The sequence below is a fragment of the Chiloscyllium plagiosum genome, chromosome 29 (assembly GCF_004010195.1).
Source record: "Chiloscyllium plagiosum isolate BGI_BamShark_2017 chromosome 29, ASM401019v2, whole genome shotgun sequence".
In the NCBI taxonomy this organism is placed as follows: domain Eukaryota; kingdom Metazoa; phylum Chordata; class Chondrichthyes; order Orectolobiformes; family Hemiscylliidae; genus Chiloscyllium; species Chiloscyllium plagiosum.
Window position 1 is genome coordinate 23,613,754 of NC_057738.1, and position 25,610 is coordinate 23,639,363.

General features: G+C 41.3%; 1 protein-coding gene across 2 annotated transcripts; it reads right to left on the reverse strand.

The window, feature by feature from the left end:
- Positions 1–2,582: 2,582 nt before the first annotated feature.
- LOC122564292 (small nuclear ribonucleoprotein-associated protein B'-like) lies at positions 2,583–16,182 on the reverse strand. 2 transcript variants are annotated; one of them, XM_043718965.1, is made up of 7 exons: positions 16,053–16,182; positions 12,344–12,495; positions 11,724–11,835; positions 9,088–9,228; positions 7,895–8,012; positions 5,756–5,884; positions 2,583–3,150 (listed from the first exon to the last, which is right to left on the reverse strand). In XM_043718965.1, exons 1-7 carry the CDS (start codon positions 16,053–16,055, stop codon positions 3,113–3,115), a joined length of 693 nt encoding a protein of 230 aa, XP_043574900.1. In that variant the 5' UTR covers positions 16,056–16,182; the 3' UTR covers positions 2,583–3,112. The 2 variants fall into 2 exon arrangements, with proteins under 2 accessions (XP_043574900.1, XP_043574901.1); XM_043718966.1 differs by lacking the exon at positions 16,053–16,182 and adding an exon at positions 15,925–16,032.
- Between the last annotated feature and the right edge of the window lie 9,428 nt (positions 16,183–25,610).

Below are 25,610 nucleotides of genomic sequence, written 5' to 3' on the forward strand. Positions count from 1 at the left end.
AACCAAAGTAAGGCTCACTGGTCTATAATTACCAGGGTTGGCTCTGCTCCCCTTCTCGTTCAAGGTCACATTTGCTATGCTCTCGTCTTCTGGTACTATTCCTGTAGACAATGACAACAAAAAGATCAAAGCCAAAGGCTCTGCAATCTCCTCCCTAGCTTCCCAGAGAATCCTAGGATATATCCCATCTGACCCAGGGGATTTATCTATTTTCACACTTTCCAAGGTCACATTTGCTATGCTCTCGTCTTCTGGTACTATTCCTGTAGACAATGACAACAAAAAGATCAAAGCCAAAGGCTCTGCGATCTCCTCCCTAGCTTCCCAGAGAATCCTGGATATATCCCATCTGACCCAGGGGATTTATCTATTTTCACACTTTCAGAATTTCTAACACCTCATCGTTGTGAACCTCAATTCCGTCTAGTCTAGTAGCCTGTTTCTCAGTATTCTCCTCAACATTATCTTTTTCCAGTGAATACTGACAAAAATATATTCATTTAGCGCTTCCCCTATCTCCTCTGATTTGATGCACAACTTCCCATTACTGTCCTTGATTGGCTCTAATCTTACTCTAGTTATTCTTTTATCCCTTATATACTTATAGAAAGCTTTAGGGCTTTCCCTGATCCTATCCACCAACAAATTCTCATGTCTTCCCCCCCCTTCACCTGTCTTAGTTCTCTCTTTAGATCTTTCCTGTCTACCTTGTAACTCTCAATCACCCTAACTGAACCTTCACGTCTCATCCTAACATAAGCTTTCTTCTTCCTCTTGACAAGAGATTCAACTTTCTTAGTGAACCAGAGATCCTGCGCTTGACAACTTCCTCCCTGTCTGATAGTTACATTCTTATCAAGGACATACAGTAGCTGTTCCTTGAATAAACTCCACATTTCTATTGTGCCCATTCCCTGCAGTTTCCTTCGCCATCCTATGCATCCTAAAATCTTGTCTAATCGCATCATAATTGCCTTTCCCCTAGCTATAACTTTTGCCCTGCGGTATATACCTATCTCTTTCCATCACTAAAGTAAACATAACTGAATTGTGGTCACTAATCAAAGTTCACCTCCAAATCTAACACCTGACAACTACCAAATCTAAAATGGCCTCGTCCCCTTGTTGGCCTGTCTACATACCGTCAGGAAACCCTCCTGCACACTTTGGACAAAAACTTATCCATCTAAAGTACTTGAACTATAGTATTACCAGTCAATATTTGGGAAGTTGAAGTCCCCCATAACAATACAGTGTCACTCTCGCTCCTATCAAGACTTATCTTTGCTATCCTTTTCTCTGCATCTCTGGAACTATGTGGAGGCCTATAGAAAACTCCCAAAAGGATTACCTCTTCTTTCCAGTTTCCATACCACCTCAGTTGATGTGTCCTCAACTGCAGCTGTAATACTGTCCTTGACTAACAATGCAATACCCCGCCCACCTCTCTTACTAACTTCTCTGTTCTTACTGAAACATCTAAATCCTGGAACTTGCAACCATTCCTGTCCCTGCTCTACCCGTGTCTCTGAAATGGCCACAACATCGAAATCCCAGGCAACAACCCATGCAGCAAGTTCACCCATTTTATTCCGGATGCTCCTGGCATTGAAATAGACACTTCAAACCAACGTTTTGTTTGCTGGTGCCCTCTTGCAACCCTGAGCCTTTATTTCAGACCTCCCTAATCTCAACCTCCTCTACACTCGAACTACAATTTAAGTTCCTATCCCCTTGCTGAATTAGTTTAAACCCACCCGAAGAGCATTAGCAAATTTGTCCCCCAGGATACTGGTACCCCTCTGGTTCAGGTGAAGGCCATGTGGAAGACTCACCTACCCCAGAAAGAGCCCCCATTATCTAGGAATCCAAAACCCTTCCTCCTGCACCATCCCTGTAGCCACGTATTCAACTCCTCTCTCTCCTGATTCCTCGCCTCATTAGCACGTGGCACAGGTAACAAACCAGAGATAACAAATGTCTGTCCTAGCTGCCACTCTAGCTCCCTGAATTTCTGCCTTAAATCCCCATCTCTCTTCCTACCCATGTCGTTGGTGCCTATGTTGCTGCTCCCCCTCCCATGCAAGGATCCTGAAAACATGATCAGAGAACTGACAAACAAGCACCAAGCTATAGCCTGACTGATGGCAAGATCCTGTCAGATCCTTCCTAAAGCACACTGGCTTTGTTGGGTTATTGTCCACCTGTTTGTGAAACATGCCTTTGCAAAGAATGCCTGGGGATTTGTTGAGGTTCAACCCAAGTAGCTCCACGACACAAGGTTTTGTACTCTTATAGACCATTCCCAGGAATGCACACTAAGACAAACATCAACTGTGCCAGGAGGACCATCAAATCAGTGAAAGATGCTTTGTTCCACCCAAAACCTGCTGGTCTTCTAATGTAGAGTTATCCCCAACCGAAGTGTGAAAACCAGCACATGCCAAAGTCAGGTCTTTGCATTGTGATTCGCTAAAGCTTTGGGGGAAGTCACTGTAAAGGCACAATGGGGACAGCTTAACGTCTGAGACCTAGCAATGTGCATCTCAATGTTTTATGTTCGTGATAAAGTATTACAAACATAATTAGAGGCATTTCAAAGTTAAACATGTTGCATAGGGAACTTTGTAACAATGACACTTCCCATATTTTGTACTTTAAAATATTTAGCCATAGGCCTACATACCTGATAATGGAATGTATTTGCTAATTGTGTAGGCTATTACAATTGTACTTGAAGCGGTTTGAAAATCCTGCAATATACAAATGGATGTTTTGCTTACAAAATTTTATAAATAAAATATATTTTTGAAAAGAAAATGTAGAAAACAGGGACTTGCCCTTAACAAGAGAAAAAAAAACATAGCCCAAAAACAGAAGTGTTGGATTGTGCTGGGTCTCAGCAGACGCACTTTATCGGACATTCATGGGCAGCAATTTTTCATACCCCAAATTATGTTTTTGTTTCTGCCAAAGAGTTCTGGTTCATGTACAAATGCTTCAAGAATTGAAAAGGAACACAACAATTTTGTGAACTCTTTAGAGTAAATTGCTTCAGAAGGCACTATTACTAATGTAAAGCCTGATAGCAAAGTCCTTCATGGATAAGTCTCTAAGGTTTTGGAGGATGTGCTCTAGATCCTGGAGGACCTTGAAAAAGAAGGAGACCAGCATGATTACAAGTGCATAATTTACATTGCTAAAAACAAAGCTAGCATTTATATAGCAGTTAACAGGTAATGAGTAAACTAGTGTTTTGTAAATTTCACCATTTGACAATAAAAAAATATTCCAATTATTTCTTGAAGGATTTCAGAAGTAATAGTTGAGGGGCAAATAGAAAAGGAGATGGTGTTACTGCAATAGGGTAGACCACAAATAAAACCAAGTAAGGCCACCATTGACTTGAATAATAGTGAAACTTGAAGAAAGGAAACGTGAGGTGCAAAGCAGTTGAGGAGAAATAATGCATCATATTCATAAAACTCAGACTATATTATTTTAACTTTGGTTGGCCTGTTTTGGAAATGGAAACCTAATGGGAGAATTTTAAACAGGGAGCTCGAGAAAAGATGGGCAGATTTAAGAAGCAACTATACATTCATGGTGTGGAAGAAACAAAAGTAGGAAGTAGATTGAGTGGCTAAAGGATCCAAAGTGTGTGCGATTTCTCCTCTCAAGAAAAGTTTCATGATAGCCAGTGTGAACCAATAACAGTGATGTGAAGGCGCTGGTGCTGGACTGAGATAGACAAGGTCAAAAGTCACACGACACCAGATCACAGTCCAACAAGTTTATTTGAAAACACAAGCTTTCAGAATATTGCCCCTTCACCTGATAACTTGGTGTTGTGTGATGTTTGACTTTAGCCACTAATAGTGCTATGGACACAAAGGGAAATAAGATAATCATTAATTCAGTGAAGATTCAGCGAGGGATCAGGTAAATGGTTTGTAGACTCCATTATCGGGACAGGACATGGGGCAGATCAAGAAGAAGGAAATAAAATGAGTTGAGAACTCTAGTGAAAGGCAATGAGAATCAGCAGCAATGATGAATGAACAGACGATTGCAATCTTAGGGATAGTTGGCATGTCTCTGTGTGTGGGAAATCATGTCTCACAAACTTGGTTGAGTATGTTGAAGAGATGACTGAGAAAATAGATGAAGGCAGAGCAGTTGACATGGTCTACACGGACTTTCACAAGGCCTTTGACAAGGTTCCGTATGGTAGACTGGTTAGTAAAGTTAGATCACATGGAATCCAGGGAAAGCTAACCAATTGGCTTGACAGTAGGAGACATAGGGTGATGGTAGAAGCTTGTTGTTCAGACTGGAGGCCTGTGACCAGCGATGTGCTGCAACGAATGGTGCTGGGTCCATGGCTTTTCGTCATTTATACAAACAAACAGGATGAGAATAGTATGAGGTATGAATAGTAAGTTTGTGGTATGGGGAAAGTGAGGAAGGTTATCTAAGAGTGCAACGAGATTTTGCTTAACTAGGCCAACGGGCTGAGGAGTGGCATGTGGAGTTTAATTTAGATAAATGTGAAAAGTTTAGTTTTACAAGACAAATCACTGCAGGGCTTAGGCAGTTAGTCGGAGGCCCAGGGGAGTGTTGTTGAACAGAGAGACCTAGGGGTACAGGCACATGGTTCCTTGAAAGTAGTATCACAGTAGACAGGTTGATGCAGAAGTTATTTGGCACGCTTGCCTTCATTGGTCAGAACATTGATTTAGGAGCTGGGATTTCGTATTTTTAGATTACTTAGTGTGGGAACAGGCCCTTCGGCCCAACAAGTCCACACCAACCCGCCGAAGCATAACCCACCCAGACCCATTCCCCTATATTTACCCCTTCACCTAACACTATGGGCAATTTAGCATGGCCAATTCGCCTAACCTGCACATTTTTTGGACTGTGGGAGGAAACCGGAGCACCCGGAGGAAACCCACACAGACACGGGGAGAAACCCACACAGACACGGTGTGTTGTGGTTGCACAAGACAATGGTGAGACCAATTTTGGAGGACTGTGTACAATTCTGGTCACCCTGCTTTAGGAAGGATGCTATTAAACTGGAAAGGGTGCAGAAAAAATTTACAAGGATGTTACTGGAAAGTTTGAGCCATAAGGAGAGACTTGATAGGCTGGGACCTTTGACTCTGGAGTGTTGGAGACTGAGGGGTGACCTTACAGAGGTTTATAAAATCATAAGGGGCATAGATAAAATGAATAGCCAAGGTCTTTTCTGCAGGGTAGGGGAGTCCAAAACTAGAGGGCATAAGGTTAAAGTGAGAGTGGAAAGATTTAAAAGGGACTCAAGGGGCAACTTTTCCCACACAGAGGGTGCTGCATATATTGAATAAGCTGCCAAAGGAAATGGTAAAGCAGAGTACAATTACAACATTTAAAAGACATTTGGACAAGTGCAAGTTGATAACGTTTAGAGGGATATGAGCTAAACACAGGCAAATGGAACTAATTCAGTTGAGGATACCTGGTTGGCATTGAGGAGTTGGACCGAATGGTCTACTTCTGTGCTAAATTAATTATTAATAATTCATAAACACAATTAATGCTGAGAGCAGTAGGAAAATCTCAGGTACGAACATCTCACAAAGCAAAATCAAACAAATAACACTCTGATGCAGGAGCATACAATGTGAAAAATCAAGCCCCTCCAAACCACAACGAACAGCCTCAGTGAAGGGGTGTGCCTACTAAAGTGAAATGCTGGTTATGCACCTACCTCTCATCCTTGGCATCATTGGTGGTCGCATTCCTGGAGGAATTCCCATTGGAGCTCCTCTGCCTGAAGGCATCCCAATCGGTGGTGGTGCAAATGGAAGTCTCATGCCAGGAGGTGGTCTCATAAAGCCTGAAATATGGAGGTTGATGGGATGTTAGCAATTTGCAGTGTTCAGCACTGGGATACCTTTCGCTGTCATTTTATCCTGCTTCAGCAGCATTCACCAACAGAGCAGACAGGCAACTATGGTCAACATTGCCCTTAAATCTGCAAAGGCATGCAGAAGGAACCATCTTCCCTCTGTGTAGAAAGTGCTCAACTTATTCAGCTACAAAGAAAAATAAAACTGCAAGATCTCTAAACATTGAAACATTTAAGAAAAATAAATATAAAAATGTAAAACATGGATATATGCCTGCATGTGCTGATTCAATTTTCTGTCCATATTCTACGGTCACTTCATAGACAAGACTTCCATCTTTTTGTCGCCCTGGCATTATGTTTTGCTTATTTATTCATGGGGTGTGGGCATCACAGGCTCGGTCAATATTTATTGTCCATTTCCAACAGTTAAGAATCAACAATATTCCTGTGGGTTTGGAGTCACATGTAGGCCAGACCAGATAAGGATGTCAGATTTCCTTCCCCAAAAGAGAAGGGGTGGCATGGTGGCTCAGTGGTTAGCACTGCTGCCTCACAGCGCCAGGGACCAGAGTTCAAATCCAGCCTCAGGTGACTGTCCGTGAGGAGTTTGCGCATTCTCCAATCTCTGTGGGGGTTCCCTCCGGGTGCTCTGGTTTCCTCCTACAGTCCAAAGACGTGTAGGTTAGGTGAATTGGCCATGCTAAATTGCCCATAGCGTTCAGGGAGGTGTGGGTTATTTGTATTAGTCAGATGAAACGTAGAGTGGTAGGGGAATGAGTCTGGATGGGCTGCTCTTCAGAGGGTTGGTGTGGTCTTGGGCTAAATGGCCTGTTCCCACACTTTAGGGATGCTATGCTAATACTAAATCAGACTTTTTATACAATAAATGATAGTGCGGTTAATAGTTTTCATTAGACTAGTTTTTATTCCAGATCACCATCTACCATGGTGGAATTCCAGACTGATTCTATATAACATTATCTTGAGGTTTTGAATTAGTAGCCTAGTGGCATTAGCACTACAACGCGACCTACCTCATTGTACATGGGACGCCTAGTTTTACCAGTAGTCATCAAATTTACACATACTGTACACTGCATTACCCAGAGTTAAAAATAAAAATGGTGGAAACACTCAGCACATTCGGTCATAGAGTGAAAGGAAGAAACAAGCAAACAATTTCCAGTATCTGCAGCATTTTGCTTCCTTCTACAGTTTCGCCACCAGGTCACAATACAGACTAATAAATCACACAGCATTACATTTTGTAAAATCAATTCAGGAACTTGAATTTGGATAGATGCAATTGCAAGTTTGCCAAGAGAGCTGATGATAAGGAAATATCACTCTGCTACTAGAATGAGCCAAATTGACTGACATTACACTGCCGGGATACTGTAAAAAGGAATGGTTAACAATGTGAGGGCAAAAAAAAAAGAATTGGAATGTAATTTTAGAAATTGTTATGATGAGTGAGCTCATTATGACTTGTACTTGGTGCAGAGCTCTAAGTTCAAATACTTCTATTCTGAATTAGGATAGGACAACTTGTTTGGGTGTAATTTTTAACACCACTACCTGGGTAATAATCTAACAGACAAGATTATTTTTCCTTTAGGGCATCCAGGTAGGTTCTCCAACAAGCAGACAATCCAGCCTATGCCAGATTACCACTCAGACACAGAGTCCATCTTGCAAGTTTAAAATACAAGTTGAACAAATGCATATTCACAATAGTCTCCAAATCTTGCCAGGTCAAATGCTGTTGGTGCCAATCACTGGTAAGAGAATCGACGTTTCGGGCATAAGCCCTTCTTCAGGAATGAAGAAGGGCTTATGCCCGAAACGTCGACTCTCCTGGTCCTTGGATGCTGCCTGACCTACTGTGTTTTTCCAGCGACACATTTTCAGCTCTGATCTCCAGCATCTGCAGTCCTCACTTTCTCCTAGCCAATCACTGGTAGCCAGTATCAGAACAAATAGACATTAACCTACCTGGCCTTGGCTCACCAAGAACTGGCGGAGCACCTCTCACTGGTGCATAAGATTGTGGGACAGCAGAAAAGCTAGGAGTGGGCACGATTCCAGTTCCTCTAGTCTGAGGGGTCATTTCCTGAAGAAAGTACATACAACACAATTTGTACATCTGCAATGCATAGATCAACCACTTATTGGTGACAAGAATGATCAAATATTAACCAACAATCTACAATAATCAGCTTGCAAAATGCTAACTGTCGTCAAGTGAGAGAAGAGAGAAGAATCTACAAGAATCAAACAACTTGATGAAAGTATAGAACATTGCCAAAAAACATTAGTATCCATTGAAGGAAATTTAAAAATGTTATTCTTAGAATTCAATGAGCTGTTCAAAACAAAAAGATCATCTTGCAGTAAACATTGGGAATTCTTGTAAGGTATGGAGTCAGTTTCCAAAATCCATATCAGATGTCAAGTATGGAATCAGTTCACACAGTGGGAGCACAATGTAACTTTTGTGAAAAGATGAGCAGATAGGGATGACTAACTAATGGAATAAAAATAAAAGAGGTAAGCATTTAACAGTCAGCCAAATTAATACTATCCAATGCTCTGAAGTTGAAATTCATCCTCCTTCTCCTCCAAACCGGTATATCAAGACCTACACACATCAGAAAGTACCAGTTAATCTGAAAAATACACAGTTGTTACTGGTGTTCCCTCTGGTTATTTCTTCTGTCGAGTGGACTTCTGTGGTCTGTGGACAACAGGGTTTCTGAAACCAGAGGTTAATGCTGGAAAGAGGGTCGCTATGTAAATTGGTGCACACAGAACCTGAGTAACTGCACTGCTGTGCAGTTTAGAGGGAATGTTAGCTGTCACCATGCGTTAACCAACGCACAGCAACATATCCTGCCTTTATTGTGCAGCAAGGCAAATCTCCAGCTGGCTAACTGCTAAAAAAAAAAAGGCCGATTAAAACAGCGAGCAAAGTTGCTGCTTTTTAAAGAGGGGCAGGAGTAGAGAAAATAATGGTTTAAAAAGGTCCCATGCTGACTCTAACAGATGGTATCCGGTGGTTTGACAAATTCTCTAGTTCAACAAAAGCCCAATTCTTTAAGGGTTAGGAAGGAACAACCTCCATCTTATCAGAGATATGCATTTAGAAGTAGAATCTGAAATGTGCAAAGTCAGTGGTTCATTCTTACCTGCTGTGAAGGACCTCCAACACCTCTTATGGGCCCCATTAGTCCTGCAGGTACCTGAGCCATTGGTATGCTAGCTGGCATCCCTCTCCCTGCTGCTCTACCAACACCAGGACCACCAATAGGAACTCTCGAAATGCCAATCTGCACATAGAGGGTTTTGCAGAATATTAATCCTCAGAAACTGAATAATTTGGTAAAATAACCTCAGAAATTTAAACTAGCAAGCAATCTAAACTTGGTTACTCCATCAGAGCCCACAATTTTAATTGCAGTCTACCTTGGGATTCTCGTATGTAAACATAACTCAATGTGCCACTCGGTTGCTTTGAATTCCATACATTCATATTCCTTCAAAGATGGGACGGGAAGTTTTGGATACATTCCATATCTTTGACATCAGTACTTTCTGGAATCAGCTGAGGCATCAAAAAGCAAAATACCCTCTTTCATTGTCCATTATCTCATAAAACACACACTCACTATCTATAGTGACCTTATAAATTACGATAGTGCATTTAAAACTGCTGTTCATAAAGGAACCTAGTAGATGGAGCCAGTATGAAATAAAACAGAAGCATACTGGGAAAATGCAGCAAGTCAGGCATGGAGAGAAATAAAGTTAAACGTTTCAAGCTGATGACCTTTCATATTGCTCTGCAGCCCAATACAAGCTTTCATTTACTTTGGTACCTTTCCACATTCAAAAATCTTCAAATAAAAACAAACTGATGGATTTGTTCAAGGTGCAGTGACTACCAAAGACACATCAATCACACACAGCTAGATACACAAACGTGGTAAAGCACTTGCATCCAATGTTTTATTTTCGTATATTACAGAAGTGTCAGCACATCAGGAAAGTGAGAGATATGGTATCCAATTTGCACATAGCAATATCCCAGAAATGAGATAATGACAGGTGATTTTTTCAGATATTAGTTAAGGGAGAAATATTGTTTGGGATACACTGGGAGAACATCTATGTTGATGTTTAGCTAATAACATGGCATCTTTTACGCCCATCCAGGGGAAGAAATAGCTTTGGTTTAACTTTGTACCTAAAGAGACAAAGTATCTGATGGTGCAGTAGACCTGGATGGACCAGTAAATAATGTGCTCGAGTAGGGCTTGAACCAATGACCATCCAAAATGAAATGAGTACTACTACTGAGGACAGCAAAACAAAATAATTTAACAGCTTTATGTTAATTTCAACATATTATGCACTAAATATTATTCCTTATTGACATTTATTAAAATCACAACTACATAAATTTTCCAATTACAGACCACTTCATTATTGGAAATATCTCCTACTGCCTCACAAAAGAAAACCATTAAACATCCAAATAACTTTTTTTTTCCCCAGGACAAGTGGGGTTTCCATAACTGGAGTGGCAATAAACATGAAGTCTTTCAAACACATTGCCTAATTGGGTACATCCACAGTTAATTTTGGAAACACTGGAGACGGAAAGATTCTAAAACAGCATTACATCTTGTAAAAATGCGATTTAATTGAATTTAACACCTGAACATCTGAAACAGTATTCTATTTCTTGTAATTAGCTTTGTAACCTTCATGCCCCTCACCCAGTCCCTTCCCCCAGCACACTAACTTATACAGGACAATAGAGAATGCTTCAAGGCAAACCATGAAGGACAAGCTTACAACCATAAGAGATTAGGCCAGATATTTCACAAAATAAATTTGATAACAGAATACCCTACTGACAAAATACATTTTACTGGTGATATTGTTACACACAGTGCAACATTTATAGGAGGACAAGTATAACCAAGTAAAGGAATTGATCAACTCATAAGACATTACCCTCTAGATTACAGGATCTCATCGACCATTCACATACTTGAGTCAATTCTTCCCACAACTCAGTTTTCAGTGTTTCCCAGATTTAATAGCGTAGTGTTGTGTAATCCACAATCTCCAGCGGAAGACAAGTATTACCTTGATGCAGACGCGGAGTGAAATTGACCCAATTATTTCCAATTAGAAAATTCTGTGCCCAAAACATTCTAAATATCTTGGTTATCTGGGCAGGTACTTGGATCATTCTTGACTCATCCATGCAGACATCCATTTACCAGCTCAATACTTAGAATAATTTTCAGTTTGACCACATACAACGCAATTTCAAAAATGTGATAATCATTGTTAATTGCGAATTAGCTAACGATCATGTTTACCCCTAGAATGTAGTCAAGATATCCCACCAGAATAGGACATCTGTGCAGGACAGCCAATGCTTACTGTTATGCAAAGTAAAATTCAAAATTCTTTACTGATTCACTCCATAGTCTTCCCAATCTATTACTGCAATGTCCCGCAAATCTTTCAGAAAACTCTGCCACCCTGACCCCAAGATCATGATCACCTCCCTCACTCCATTACTGGCAGCTTCTTCATACACTTTCATTCACCAAATCCTCAATCAGAATATTGAAAACATTAAATTACAGTCTGAGTGGCAGTATATTGGGAGATTAAGCATTTAACATAGTTGCTTTTATGCATCCTGTAGCAAAGTGCATTTAACTTTCCTTTTCCCTCGTAACAAGTTTAAGTGGAGGGATTGGGAAGGGATGTAATGGGAATAAGTGCGAAGTATACCTACATCTCTCACAGGAGGCCCTTCCACAGTCATCGTCACAAGGGTTTCCCCTCGAAGCAACACAAGACCAAGGGCTCGTTTTTCTTCTCTCTCACCTTGCTTGGAGCTCTTTGACCTACACCAATCAAGCAAATAAAAAGAAAAACCTTATAATGGTTCTTTAGAAAATATTCAAATAAATACTTTAAAATAAGCAGCCAAATCTCATAAGGCGATGCTAGGAGAGGTGGTGAAAGCTTTACCAGAGATATAGCTTAAGGAGGACCTGAAGGAGGTATAAAGGAAATTTCAGAGCCGAAAGCTCAGTCAAATGTAGGCACATCCAATTATTGTTCAATGACAAAAAAATCCACGGCGTAAGCTAAAATTGGAGGAGCAGATAGCCTAAGGTGGTAACTCTGAAGGGGGCTCCAGAGGTAGAGGGGCAAGACAATGGAAGGATTTGCAAACAAGCAGACAGCCAGAAAGAAAGCAAAAGCCGTTTCTGGACAGGAATCAATGTAACCCAGCGAGAAAAGGGGTGATAGGTGAACAGAACTTGGTGCGACTTGGGATAAGGGATCAAAGCCAATTCGGTTATTTTTACACAGCAGAAAGATACAACAGCAATCATCCATACATACTTCAACCTTCTGAATTCATCACAGTCACAGAGAATGAGGTTCATGTGTCGGTCAAAAGCTTTGAGAATGCCAATGAAAACACGGCCATCTTGGAGCACACATCGCATCCTGTAATCCACATATTGTACCATTTTAGCACTTCTTCCTATTGGCTGCAAAAGAGAAAAATTATTTGCTGATCCAACTCATTGTGAACCACTATCAGGATGGCCTATCTCAGTCTTAAACAATAACTGAGAAGATGCACACACTCAACAGGAAACGACTTCAGAATTGTGAAACCTTTGGTTATATGAAAATAAATAATGAAAAATACACATCACAGGACTTTGGGGAAAGAGCAAGGGAGTGTTATTAAATATGGAAAATGCTACAAACTCTCCACAGGGCTGGCAGCATGTATGGTGAGAAAGAGTTTCGGGTATGAATTTCACCAAAACCGAGCCAGTTGTTATTTTCAGAGAGTTTCATTGAGAGTTTCTCTCTAGCAAGTTACCTCACTCAATTCTCTCCTGTTTACCTTATTAAGTGCATCACCCCTTTATAGCACTCTCGCACACTCACCATTGCCAGGATCTTCCTGGCACCACATTTAAAGCCCAGCAGTGAACGTGGTCAAAAACAGCCCGGCAGGAGATGCCCTTCACAGTTGATATAGTGGAAATGAGAAGGAAAGATTTGGGATGGAGGCACCCAGAAGCCTGCATCAATTAAATCAGGTCTGGCCCGTTGTGCCTGATGCTGCACCTCTCCGTCATCGAGAAGGCAATGGTCCTCCTATTTAAACTGGCTTTCTCCCCCAAAATACTTCAGCTCCTTTTCCAGCTCTTCACTATCTAACACATCCCCCTTCGCCTTCTCAAGTGGTGCAGAGCACAGAATGCAAAAGATTCTGCAATGCACTCTGTGTGGAATATACAGCAAGGACAATCTAAGCATGAAATCTCATCTTCAATTGGCCGATCTTCCACTCCAAGATGGTCCTGGTCGGAGAATGGATTGCATTGTATCTACTCTTGGCCTCATTTGGGAATTGTAGATCTGAATCATAAGCCATGACTGCAGAAGATAGTCCTTTGTCTCCCAGCGACCATACGCTATGGCATCCAGCCACTGAAAGGAAGCAGGAACCCGAGAGTTAGCACAGAAATAGACATTGTGGCAAATTCCAAGGCACCAGTCCAAGGAGATTGGCATCAGACAAGCAACAGCCTTACCACATCATCACGGTACATCTCAGACTCCTCAATCATGCCTGCCTTTCCAGGTTGGTCAGGAAGTGAGCCAGGTCAGTGCTGGATGCGTGTTCATTGAACGTCAAGAAGGATTATCAGGCTCAGAGGCCCCAAGGCACCTGACGTAGAACTCGAAGATATGATATTGATGATCAAAGATGATGGAAACATTGATGGAACAGAACTCTTTTCTATTGGTAAAGTCAACCATGTCAATGTTATGGTGCTCTCAACATGTGTACAGCATGTGCACCTGGGAGAAGGCAACTTTATTTGCAAAGTCTACTGCCCAGGCGGCAGCACTAACCACGACATAAGAAATGGGATGAAGTTGTGCGCTCTTATACAAATAGCATCAGTCACAGCCTTGACACGCTTGTGGGTTGAGGATTGAGTGATCCCACACAGGTCCCCTGGGGATTTTTGGAAATAGCCAGTTGCATAGAAATTTAGCATGGTTATCAGTTTGACAGCCAGTGAAATAGGATGACCATCTACCCCTTCAGTTTGGTCCAGCAGATGACAGTTCTATAAAGGTGCCCCAAGGTACCCTTATTCAGTGGGAATGTTGGGAAATGCTGGCAAAGATGGAGGACTGGAGAAGACACCAAAGGAACTGCAGCTATCTGGTATCCACACAATTGTTCCTGCTGAGATTTGTCACCATCTAACTTCTCTCCACTATTTGAGAAAACAACTTGTGTATTAATGAGGCAAAATTAGATAGTACTGATGTTATTGCCTCAAATTAAGGCCCTCATCACTCAAGCAAAATTCTCATCTAATCAAAGCTTTGGGTGGAAAATCAGACTTTTCATTCCCTTGATGTAAAGAATTTAATTTTCCAATCTTAACATTGAAGGATGGAGATCTTTCAAATTAGGGGAGTGGGATTAACTGGTTAGCTTCTCAAATAAGTCCAGTGTCTGAATTGTCCACCATGCTTGTTCTCTGCACAAATTGAAGCAATTTAGAATCATAGAATCCCTACAGCGTGAAAACAGCCTTTCGGCCCATCGAGTTCACACTGACCCTCCGAACAGCTTCCCATCCAAGCCCACAGCCCTACCCTATCCCTATATTTCCCACGATCAATCAACCTAACCTGCACATCTTTGGACTACAGGAGGAAACCAGAACACCTGGAAGAAGCCCATGCAGACACAGGGAGAACACAACTCCACACAGACAGCTTCCTGTGGCTGAAATCAAAACTTAAGTCCCTGGTGCTAGGAGGCATCAGTGCTAACCACGGAGCTGCTGTGCTGCTCATCGATATTTGTGAAAGCACATTGTTAGATACAAGTGGAGGAGGAGCCAAAATTAAACTGGAGGCCTGTCAGCTGTTTGCAGCAGCTGAAATAATTTGGTTGGCAGTGCATTACACAAAAGGTCCCTAAGATCCTTGTGATGTGGAGGTGGTGACCCTCCTTCTGATTCAAGTTCAAGTCCCACCTGCTTCAGAGATATGCCAATATCCCTAAACGGGTCGATTAGGATAGACAAAGTCCCTGGTTCAATCTCAGGTTCTGGTAGAACCTTTACATTTTAATGCTCCTGTGGCACACTGGTAGCATCCATAATCTCCAAACTGGATTCAAGTCCCACAACCACCTCCAGAATTGTGAAATAACATTTCTGAACAGGTCTACAAAAAAAAGTCTCCAGCCAAAGTTGGATCTTTCCCAGCTATTTGCAAATGAAGTTAAGAGAGTCACTAGCTTTTCAGAAATTCGGAACTCGACCACTCTAAAACAGAAAGATACAATATGGATCTAAAGTTTGAACTTTGGTCGTTGTAATTCGGATTTCTGCCCCATCTTTTTAAATGTGATTTGCAAGCAATGGTGGGAGGATTGGAGTTGCAGTCGATTAAACTGGCAATCCGAAATTGTGCGTACAGGCACTTTGATATCAGTGTTAAAACTGCAGTCACAATTTTACACACTGTGTCTCATTAGGCCGAACCCCTCATTATCAAACCGTTTTAAGCCTCAAAATCAGCGAGTCAACCCACACCGGGAAAAAAAGGCAATAAGATTCTCGACAGGGGAAAACGGGAATTTCTGTTGTAACTCAATGTATTTACGTGGATACTGTTTGGCCTGGTGCAACATTTCCAACTCTCGTTCTCGATAATACGGTTGTTTTGTTTAAAAAAAGTTTGCTAGAATAATTAGAGTCAAACGTTCCTTATTACAATGCATAGATCCAATTTAGTTATTGCTGTACAATTTTACAACAGTGCAGCTTCCTGGCCCGATATAGTCCAATCCGCCATCCTTGTGTTGCAGTTCGTCTGAATTGTCCCTGTTGAGTAAACTTTTCACCCATTTCCCAACTTACAATCGACCAGGCGGTTGCTAGACCTCGACTCTTTCAAACTTCTCATTCCAGTTAGATCAAGAGTTAACACACTCATTATTCCAACACGCTAGATTCTGTTCTAAGCAAAACATAAAGTCTTCCCTCACCATTGTGATCCCGTTACTGCCTTTCCAATTCCTCCTGGTTGGCGAGAAAATTAAGCCAATCGGGGGAGACTTTGAATTTGTCAAGTACCAATCATGAGATTAGTCCCAGGTATAATTTAGCAACATCCAGTAATTCATCTGTAGTCTGTGTTAGGGACGAGTATCATCTTCAGCTGGTTATGGTTATTGTTCTCAATGATAAATATCCCCCTTATAAATAATTTTTATGTCAGGGGGGCCTTTACTAAATGTTTCTTTTTGCAAACGTATCATGTAAAATCTCTGATTTTTGTGCAAGGACTGATGAGAAATCAGGTGAGGCATGTTCCTAGGCCACCATTCCTAGTATCTGCCACTTCTCCCAGAATGTAGTATTGGGTAAGGGTTGTTTGATGTAGTTCATTGTCACCAATCCTCCTTTGTCTTGGCCTTATTTAGTGTTAGAGGTTAAACCACGTAAAGTATCTACATAAGAGGCACTGTTCTTAGACAACAAGGAAGCTTATTGTGTTGTAGCAATAAGTACAAATACAGGCATAATTGTGTTACCCTTAGGGAACAGGTTCACCCCTGCCTGAAAGCTAGAGTTGACCCCTGTCTCCACCCAGTCCATATGACATTGGTTTCACTCATTCTACCGATGTAACATGATCATTAACCCCTTCAGGTCAATTAACTTATTCAACACCAAGTTCCTAAATCAGTAGTGAATCACAATCCTTTCTACAGTTGGAAGCTAAACATTGTAAGTAAAAGCTCAACTTGTAGCCTGTTGAGCACAGATTTGTCATGTCACATTTGTGTCTTAAAAGCTGTCAGAGTCCCATTCATAATGGCCTTGTTCCTTGTTTAATTTAAAAAGTGAGATTGATCGGATAATGAAGAAGGTGTTTAGTATGCTTTTCTTTATTGGTCAGAGCATTGAGTGGAGGAGTTGGGAGGTTATGTTGCACCTGACAGGACATTGATTTGGCCACCTTTGGAATATTGTGTGCACTTCTGGTCTCCGTCCAATTAGAAGGGTGTTGTGAACCTTGAAAGGGTTCAGAAAAGATTTACAAGGATGTTGCTGGGTTGGAGGGTTTGAGTTATAGGGAGAGGCTGAATAGACTGGGGCTGTTTTCCTTGCAATGTTGGAGGCTGAAAGGTGACCTTAGAGGTTTATAAAATCATGAGGGGAATAGATAGAGTAAATAGACAAGGTATTTTCCCTGGTGTGCGGGAGTCCAGAACCAGAGGGCATAGGCTTAGGGTAAGAGAAGAAAGATTTTAAAGGGACCTAAGGGGCAACATTTCCACACAGAGGGTGGAGTGTGTATGGAATGAGCTGCCAGAGGAAGTGGTGGAGCTGGTATGATTACAACATTTAAAAGGCATCTGGATGGGTATATGAATAGGAGGTATTTAGAGGAATATGGGCCAAGTGCTGGCAAATGGCACTAGATGAATTTAGGATATCTCTGTGGCATAGACACACAATGGTGTGAATCACAATGGTGAGTGGAGGATTTTATTTAATATGCTTTCTTAGTAATAATTCTTGTGGGATCCCATTTTCCACTACTTTGTATAGTGCCCCATATCTCCTCTGTGATGTGACCTGCTAGTTATACATTCTATTATTTGCCACCCAACTTACCTTGTGCTGGTCTTACTCTATTATGTCACACTTTTCTATTGTAGGTTTTTTGGAAACCCATTTGGATGTCATCTGATGTATTACTCTTGTTTACTCTTTGTTATTCCATCAAATAATTCATGGATTTGGTCAAGCAATATTTTTCCTCTTAAAAATATATGCTGAGCATTCATTACTTCATATATTGTTTCTAGATATGTTCTATTTTTCAGCTTTAATGGGGATTCTGTTATTTTTTCCTACCACCAATGTCAGACTGACTGTTCTATTATTCTAAGGGTGTGCTCTATCACCCTTCTTAAATATGAGTTATCTATCTGCCAGCTCTCTAATCTTGCAATTCTTCCAAATCTTGAGTCAAAAATAGTCCCTTTCAACTGGCAAGTACCTCCACTCTTAAGAAAAGCAAGAGAGAAATAAACTAATATATCATTGACTTGGTCTAACACCCATTGTAATGAAGCTATTGAATATATTGTTAAGGACCGAGTACCGATGTATTGAGATGATTAAAGTGAGTCAATTTGGATTGATGAGCTGAGGTTTAGTTAGCTTGGTTGACTGGACAGCCAGTTTGTAATGGAAAATGATGCCAATGGCATGGGTTCAATTCAGCACTGGCTGAGATCTCCTGACCCTGATGGAAGGAGTCCCAAGAGACTAAAAGAGATGGCAGGACAAATAGCCAATGCACTTGTAGGAATTTTCCAAAACTCACTGGACTTGGGGGCAGTTCCAGCAGATTGGAAAACAGCAAAATGTGATGACACCCTTTAAAAAAGGAGGTAGACAAAAGGTGGGGAATTTAGATGGGTTAGCTTAACTTTGGAAATGGGGAAAATGCTTGAATCTATCTTCATGGAAGAAATAGCTAGACAGCTAGATAGAAATTGTCCTGTTGGCAAGATGCAGCTTGGGTTCATGAAATGCAGGCCATGTGTAACTAATCTACTGGCATTCTATGTCTGCGTGGGTTTCCTCCAGGTGCTCCGGTTTCCTCCCACAGTGCAAAAATGTGCAGGTTAGGTGAATTGGCCATGCTAAATTGCCCGTAGTGTTAGGTGAGGGGGTAAATGTAGGGGTATGGATGGGTTGCGCTTCGGCGGGTCGGTGTAGACTTGTTGGGTCGAAGGGCTTGTTTCCACACTGTAAATAATCTAATCTAATCTAAACATTCCAAGCACAGGGACCCAATATATGTGGTGTATCCAGATTTCCAAAAGGCATTCAACAAAAAGGCTGCTGCATCATAAAGATGCAAGCTATTCCGTGCAATGTATGAGCATGGATAGAGGATTGATTAACAAACAGGAAGCAAAGAGTGGGGATAAATGAGTGTTTTACTGGTTGGTGATCGGTGATTAGTGATGTGCCTCAGGGATCAGTGTTAGGACTGCAATTATTCTCAATTTACATAGTTTATTTGGAGTTGGGGACTACATGTAGTGTGTCAAAGCTTGCGGATGACACAAAGATGAGTGGTAGAGCAAAGTGTACGGAGGACTGTGAAACCTTGCAGAGGGATAGTTTAATTGAGTGGGCAAAAGTCTGGCAGATGGAGTACAATGTTGATAAATGTGAAGTCAGCCATTTTGGTCGGAATAACGGTAAAAAAAAAATTTTGAATAGTAAATGTTGGAGCATGCTGCTGTGCAGAGGCATGAATCACAGAAGGTTGGACTGGAGGTGCAACAGGTAATTAGAGCAAATGGAATTTTGTCCTTCATTGCTAAAGGGATTGAGTTTAAAAGCAGGGAGGTCATGTTGCAGCTATATAAAGTGCTGGTGAGGCCACACCTGGAGAACTGTGTGCAGTTTTGGTCTCCTTACTTGAGAAAGGATGTACTGGCACTAGAGTGCAGAGGAGGTTCACTAGGTTGACCCCAGAGTAGAGGGGATTGGCCTATGAGGAATGACTGAGTAGATTGGGATTATATTCACTGGAATTTGAAGAATGAGGGATATTAAAGAAATGCATACAACTATGAAGAGAATAGATAAGATCGAAGCAAAGAGGATGTTTCCACTTGTGTTTGAAACTACAAGAGGGCATAGCTGCAAAACTAGAGGGAGCAGATTTAGGACTGAATTGAGAAGTCATGATTTGGAGATGCCAGTGTTGGACTGGGGTGTACAAAGTTTAAAAATCTCACTGCTCCAGGTTATAGTCCAACAGGTTTAATTGGAAGCATTAGCTTTCGGAGTGCTGCTCCTTCCACAGGTAGTTGTGAAGTACACAATTGTAAGACACAGAATTTTTAGCAAAAGTTTATATTGTGATGTAACTGAAATTATACATTGAAAAATATCTTGATTGTTTGTTGAATGTCTCATCTGTAAGAATGACCATAATAGTTTCACTTCTTTCATATGTAAATCATAAAACATTTTTTTAAAAGTTACATTCTCTGGTTAACTGTAACAATTGGTGTCAGCCAGATAAGATGTTAAGATGTTGAAGGTGTTAGTCCCTTGTGTTCCCTGTCTGTGCCATAATGTTTAGACTGATTCTAATCTTAAAAAATGAGTTAACAGAGTCTTATATGGATTCATGCAGTTTTTGAGCAAAGTACAATGTAACTCTGCAAGTACAAATTCATCCCACAAACATATGTGTGCATGTGGGTTTTTGCATGTCTGTTTTGTGTGGGTTTCTGTCTCTGTTTGTCTGTCTCTCTCTAGGTGGAGGGTTGTGAGTGTGAGAGTGTATATGTAAAATGTCTAAGTCTGTGAGAGGATGCATGTGTGAGTGTGGGAGGGAGTGTGTGTGCGTGTCTGGGGTGGGGGGGTTGAGTGTCTGAGAGAGTTGGGGAACACTTCAGTGGTCCAGGACATTCGACCTCTGACCTTCAGGTGACCATCCTCCAAGGCAGACTTCGGGACAGACAGCAGCGAAAAGTGGCCAAGCAGAGGCTGATAGCCCATCGGGAGGGCTTCAACCGGGACCTTGGGTTCATGTCACACTACAGGTGACTACCATTGCACTATACACACACTCAGATACTCCTACACGCACGCACACATAAACATACGTTTGTGGGGTGAATTTGTACTTGCAGAATTACATTGTACTTTGCGCAAAACTGCATGAATCCATGTAAGCCTCTATTAACTCACTCTTTAGATTAGAATCAGTCTAAATATTATGGCACAGACAGGGAACACTGGGCTAACACCTTCATCTTAACATCTTATCTGGCTGACTCCAATTGTTGCAGTTAACCCAAGAATGTAACTTTTAAAAAATGTTTTGTGATTTACATATGAAAGAAGTGAAACTATTATGGTCATTCTAACAGATGAGAGACTCAACAAACAATGAAGGTATTTTTCAATGTATAATTTTAGTTACATCTCACAGTAAACTTTTGCTATAAATTCTATGTCTTACAATTGTGTACTCCACAACCACCTGATAAAGGAGCAGTGCTCCGAAAGCTAGTGCTTCCAATTAAACCTGTTGGACTGTAACCTGGTGTTGTGTGATTTTTAACTTTGAATTGAGAAGAAACTTCTTCAACCAGAGGGTTGTGAATCTACGGAGTTCCCTGCCCAGTGAAATAGTTGAGGATTCCTCATCAAGTGCTTTTAAAGCTAAGATAGATAATTTATTGAACTGTGCAGGAATTGAGGGTTATAGTGAGAGGGTGGGTAAGTGGAGCTGAGGCCACAAAGATATGCCATGATCTTATTGAATGGCGGAGCAGGCTCGAAGAGTCAGATGGACCACTTTTCCTGGTTTTTAATGTTCTTATGTAAATTTGGATACTCCTTCTCAACCTCTCATTGCCTGAGGCATGGTAAGTCTCTTGGGTTAATCTCACCATGAATAGGGAGTATAAGAGTTGGGATAATAGATATGTGCTACAACATATAAATAGGTGTAACCCATTCAGACTCTCATGCCTGCTCCATTATTCAAATAAGCTAAGGTTAATCATATCGTGACCTTCACTCCACTTTTCTGCCTTTCCCCAGCAACTTTTGACTTTCTCATTGATTGGTGACTTGTCTAACTCAGCCTTTAAAATATTCAACAATCCACTGCTCTCTGGGGTAGAGAATTCCAAGAAGACGGTGATCAAACTCTGAGCTAGGACCTCCAACTAGTCACTGTTAATGGCATGGACAGCACCAATAGAAAACAATGCATCCAAGCTAATCAATGACATACATTAGTTGGATGGATGGAAGCTTAAAATTAAAAAGAGCCATTGATGAAGTGAGTGAACAAAACTGTAATGGATTGATATCAATATATGTAATTATCAAGTAATCCATTTGGAAAGAAAATGTTGAATTATCTAAATGATAAAAAAAAAAGAAAAGCACTGTGGAGATTCTAAAATGTAAAGGTCCCTGTATATATCACCAACATCTAGTAGTCAGGTGTATAAAATATTAACTTCCATTTCTAATTGCAAAAGCTTTGCTGCAGTTGTACAAAGCCGGGTTAGACCACTTTAGGTGGATAGACATAGGAGTACTATGTGCAGTTCTGGCACGACACCGTAGCATACATAAAATGTGGAAGAAATGTGGGTCAGATTAACAAGAATGTTACCAGAGCATCAAGAGTTAGATTTTTGAGCTGCAAATATATGTACCAGGATTTTATTACAAAGAGCACAAATATTTATCTGTTTGAGATTGAGAATCTTAATTGAGATTAAGATTGAGAATCTTAACATTTTGAAAGGTGATTGGAGAGAAATATTTAATGCTGTCAGAGGAACCTAGCCTAATTTGTTATAACAATAACAGGACAATACAATTTACATGAGAAGTTAGGAATTACTACTTTACTTGAAAGATGTTGGAAGTATAAAATACTCTCTTTTTAGTTATTAATTTTAAGTCTAAGATTGGTGAGAAAATATCAAAGGTATGAAAAGGTGTGAAACCAAAGAGCGGTGTTTGGCATTCAGGTAAAGTTAAACCAAAATCTCAATAGTTAGTGGAATAGGTTCAAAAGACCAATATTTTAATCCTGTTCATTCTCCTTGTGGTCTCTGTTTGAAGGCAGGTCTGATCCACAACATGGAGAAAGTGAGGACTGCAGATGCTGGAGATCAGAGCTGAAAAATATGTTGCTGGAAAAGCGCAGCAGGTCAGGCAGCATCCAAGGAGCAGGAGAATCGACGTTTTGGGAATAAGCCCTTCTTCAGGAATGAGGAGGGTGTGCCAAACAGGCTAAGGTAAAAGGTAGGGAGGAGAGACTTGGGGGAGGAGCATTGGAAATGCGATAGATGGAAGGAGGTTCAGGTAAACGTGATAGGCTGGAGTGGGGGTGGGGGGCGGAAAGGTCAGGAAGAAGATTGCAGGTCAAGAAGGCGGTGCTGAGTCAGAGGGTTGGGCCTGAGATAAGGTGGGGGGAGGGGAAATGAGGAAGCTGGAGAAATCTGCATTCACAACATTGCAATCTCCACAATGGGTAGCCCAAGGAGATTAGATTAGATTACTTTACAGTGTGGAAACAGGCCCTTCGGCCCAACAAGTCCACACCGACCCGCCAAAGCGCAAACCACCCATACCCCTACATTTACCCCTTACCTAACACTACGGACAATTTAGCATGGCCAATTCACCTGACCTGCACATCTTTGGACTGTGGGAGGAAACCCACGCAGACACGGGGAGAATGTGCAAACTCCACACAGTCAGTCACCTGAGGTGAGAATTGAACCCAGGTCTCTGGCGCTGTGAGGCAGCAGTGCTAACCACAGTGCCACTGTGCCGCCCACTGATAGGCTGAATCCAGCCTAACTGGAATGGGAATAAAAGCCTGTGCTGTTCGCAGCAACCTTATCCACTCTGAACACCCAGCCAAATGAATCTGAAGTGCTATAGCCACATATTGTGGCACCTAGAGTCCTGGATAGTGGTGGTACATAAGAACAGGAGCAGGCATTTTATCTCTCAAGCCTACCCTGCAATTCAATAAGATCCTGATTGATCTGCCAAAAGTCTCAACTCCACTTTTGTCAGTGCATCACAGCCCTCAACTCCACAATTTTTAAAAAATATTTATCTACTTATTCTTTAAATATTTAGCCATCACATCTCTCTCAGGGATAGAGAACTCCAGGCATTCACTACCTTCTGCGAAAAGAAATTCCTTTGACTTATTTATTAAATGTATTAAAGAAATGCACTTTACTCTTTTAATTATGTCCCCTAGTTCAAGATTCTCTCATGAGTTGAAAAATCTTCTCAACAACTACCCAGTTAAGTCCCACTCAGAATCTTGAATGTTTCAATCAGATCACCCCTTATTCTTCTAAGCTCCAAAGAACAAAGGCCTAACCTGATTATTGTTACTTCCATCCTAGGAACCAGCCTAGTGAATCTCTTGTTGAACTGCCTCCAATGCCAGGACAGTACATTCTTTCTTAAATACAGGGACCAAAACTCTGCACGGTGCTCCAGGTGCCACGTCACAGACATACGATTGTTAACTAAACTTCCCTACTTTCAATTTCTAAACCCTGAGTAGTAAAGACCAAAATTCAATTTAATTTCTTTCTACTCCTGAATGCTAACTTATATTAAATGTGCAAGGACAACTGGAACCCCTGGTTTTTGAAATCTCTCTCCATTTAAATAATACTCTGCTTTTTGATTGCCAGAATGCATGTCCTCGTACTTTTCTACATTAAACTCCATCTGCCAACCTTTTGCTCACACACTGAACCTATTTACATCCCCAGCCTTGTGTCCTCCCCACAATGTGCTCTATCATTTATTTTTGTGTCATCAGCAAAATTGGATAGATTACACTCTGCCCTTTCCTCCAAGTCATCAATATTTCAAATTCAGTATTTTGTGTGTTAACCAATCCTCAATTTGTGCTAACACGTTACCACCAAAATGATGAGTTCCTAGTTTGTGTAATTTACTTTACAATATAGAACCTTCTCAAATGCCTTCTGGAAATTCAGATACATTACACCTACTGACTTCCCTTTATCATCCCTGTTTGTTTTATCCTCAAAGAATTCTAATACATTTGTCCAGCATATTCCCTTTTCACAATCCATGTTGACTATGTTTGATTGAGGCTCCAATTTCATTCTATCATGTTGCTGACTGGGAATCTCTTCCACCCTTTCTTCTTGCCTGTCACCTGCACATGCTGGAAGGATTTATATAGCCAAACAGATTGAGGATCAACATACTAAGAGAAGACCTCCCTCTGCCTTTAAATCTTGGACTGGGACTTGGAAACCCAGAACTTCTGGTTCAGAAGCTGGGACACTTTCCCTGGGGACCACCTACTCCTGTTCCAGTGGTAAAGGCAATAAGGCTGGGCATGCCAGTGAAATTAGCTTGGTAAATTGTATCAATTCTAGTGACAATGTTAAACCAGTGACTCAGTCATATGCAGAAGAGTCCTGGCTTAACCAAGACATAGACTGATGGGTTTCAATATATATAATTCCGCTACTTGGCTTCAAGTGGACAGGGCCTGGGAAATGAATATTCAATGCTACACGTGCTATCGTAAGGACAGACTGACGGGCAGAGGGGGTGGGGTGGCCTTGTTGGTAAGGGACGATATTCAGTCCCTTGCACGGGAAGACCTAGAGTCAGGGGATGTAGAGTCAGTGTGGATAGAGCTTCGAAATACTAAGGGTAAAAAAACCCTCTTGGGAGTCATCTACAGGCCCCCAAACAGTAGTCTGCATGTCGGATGTAAGTTAAATCAGGAGCTGAAATTGGCCTGTCGCAAAGATGTCACTACAGTTGTTATGGGGGATTTTAACATGCAGGTAGACTGGGAGAATCAGGATGGTATGGGGCCTCAAGAAAGAGACTTTGTGGAGTGCCCCAGAGATGGATTCTTAGAGCAGCTGGTGCTGGAGCCGAACAGGGAGAAGGCAATTCTGGATCTGGTATTGTGTAACAAACCAGAATTG

Excerpts from the sequence above, each read along its gene's own strand:
- LOC122564292 (XM_043718965.1), bottom strand. Across the intron at positions 11,836-12,343 it reads GATGAATTCAGAAGGTTGAA|GTCAAAGAGCTCCAAGCAAG; the intron begins GTATGTATGGAT and ends TGATTGGTGTAG. Across the intron at positions 3,151-5,755 it reads AATGATGCCAAGGATGAGAG|GTCCTCCAGGATCTAGAGCA; the intron begins GTAGGTGCATAA and ends TTCTTTTTCAAG.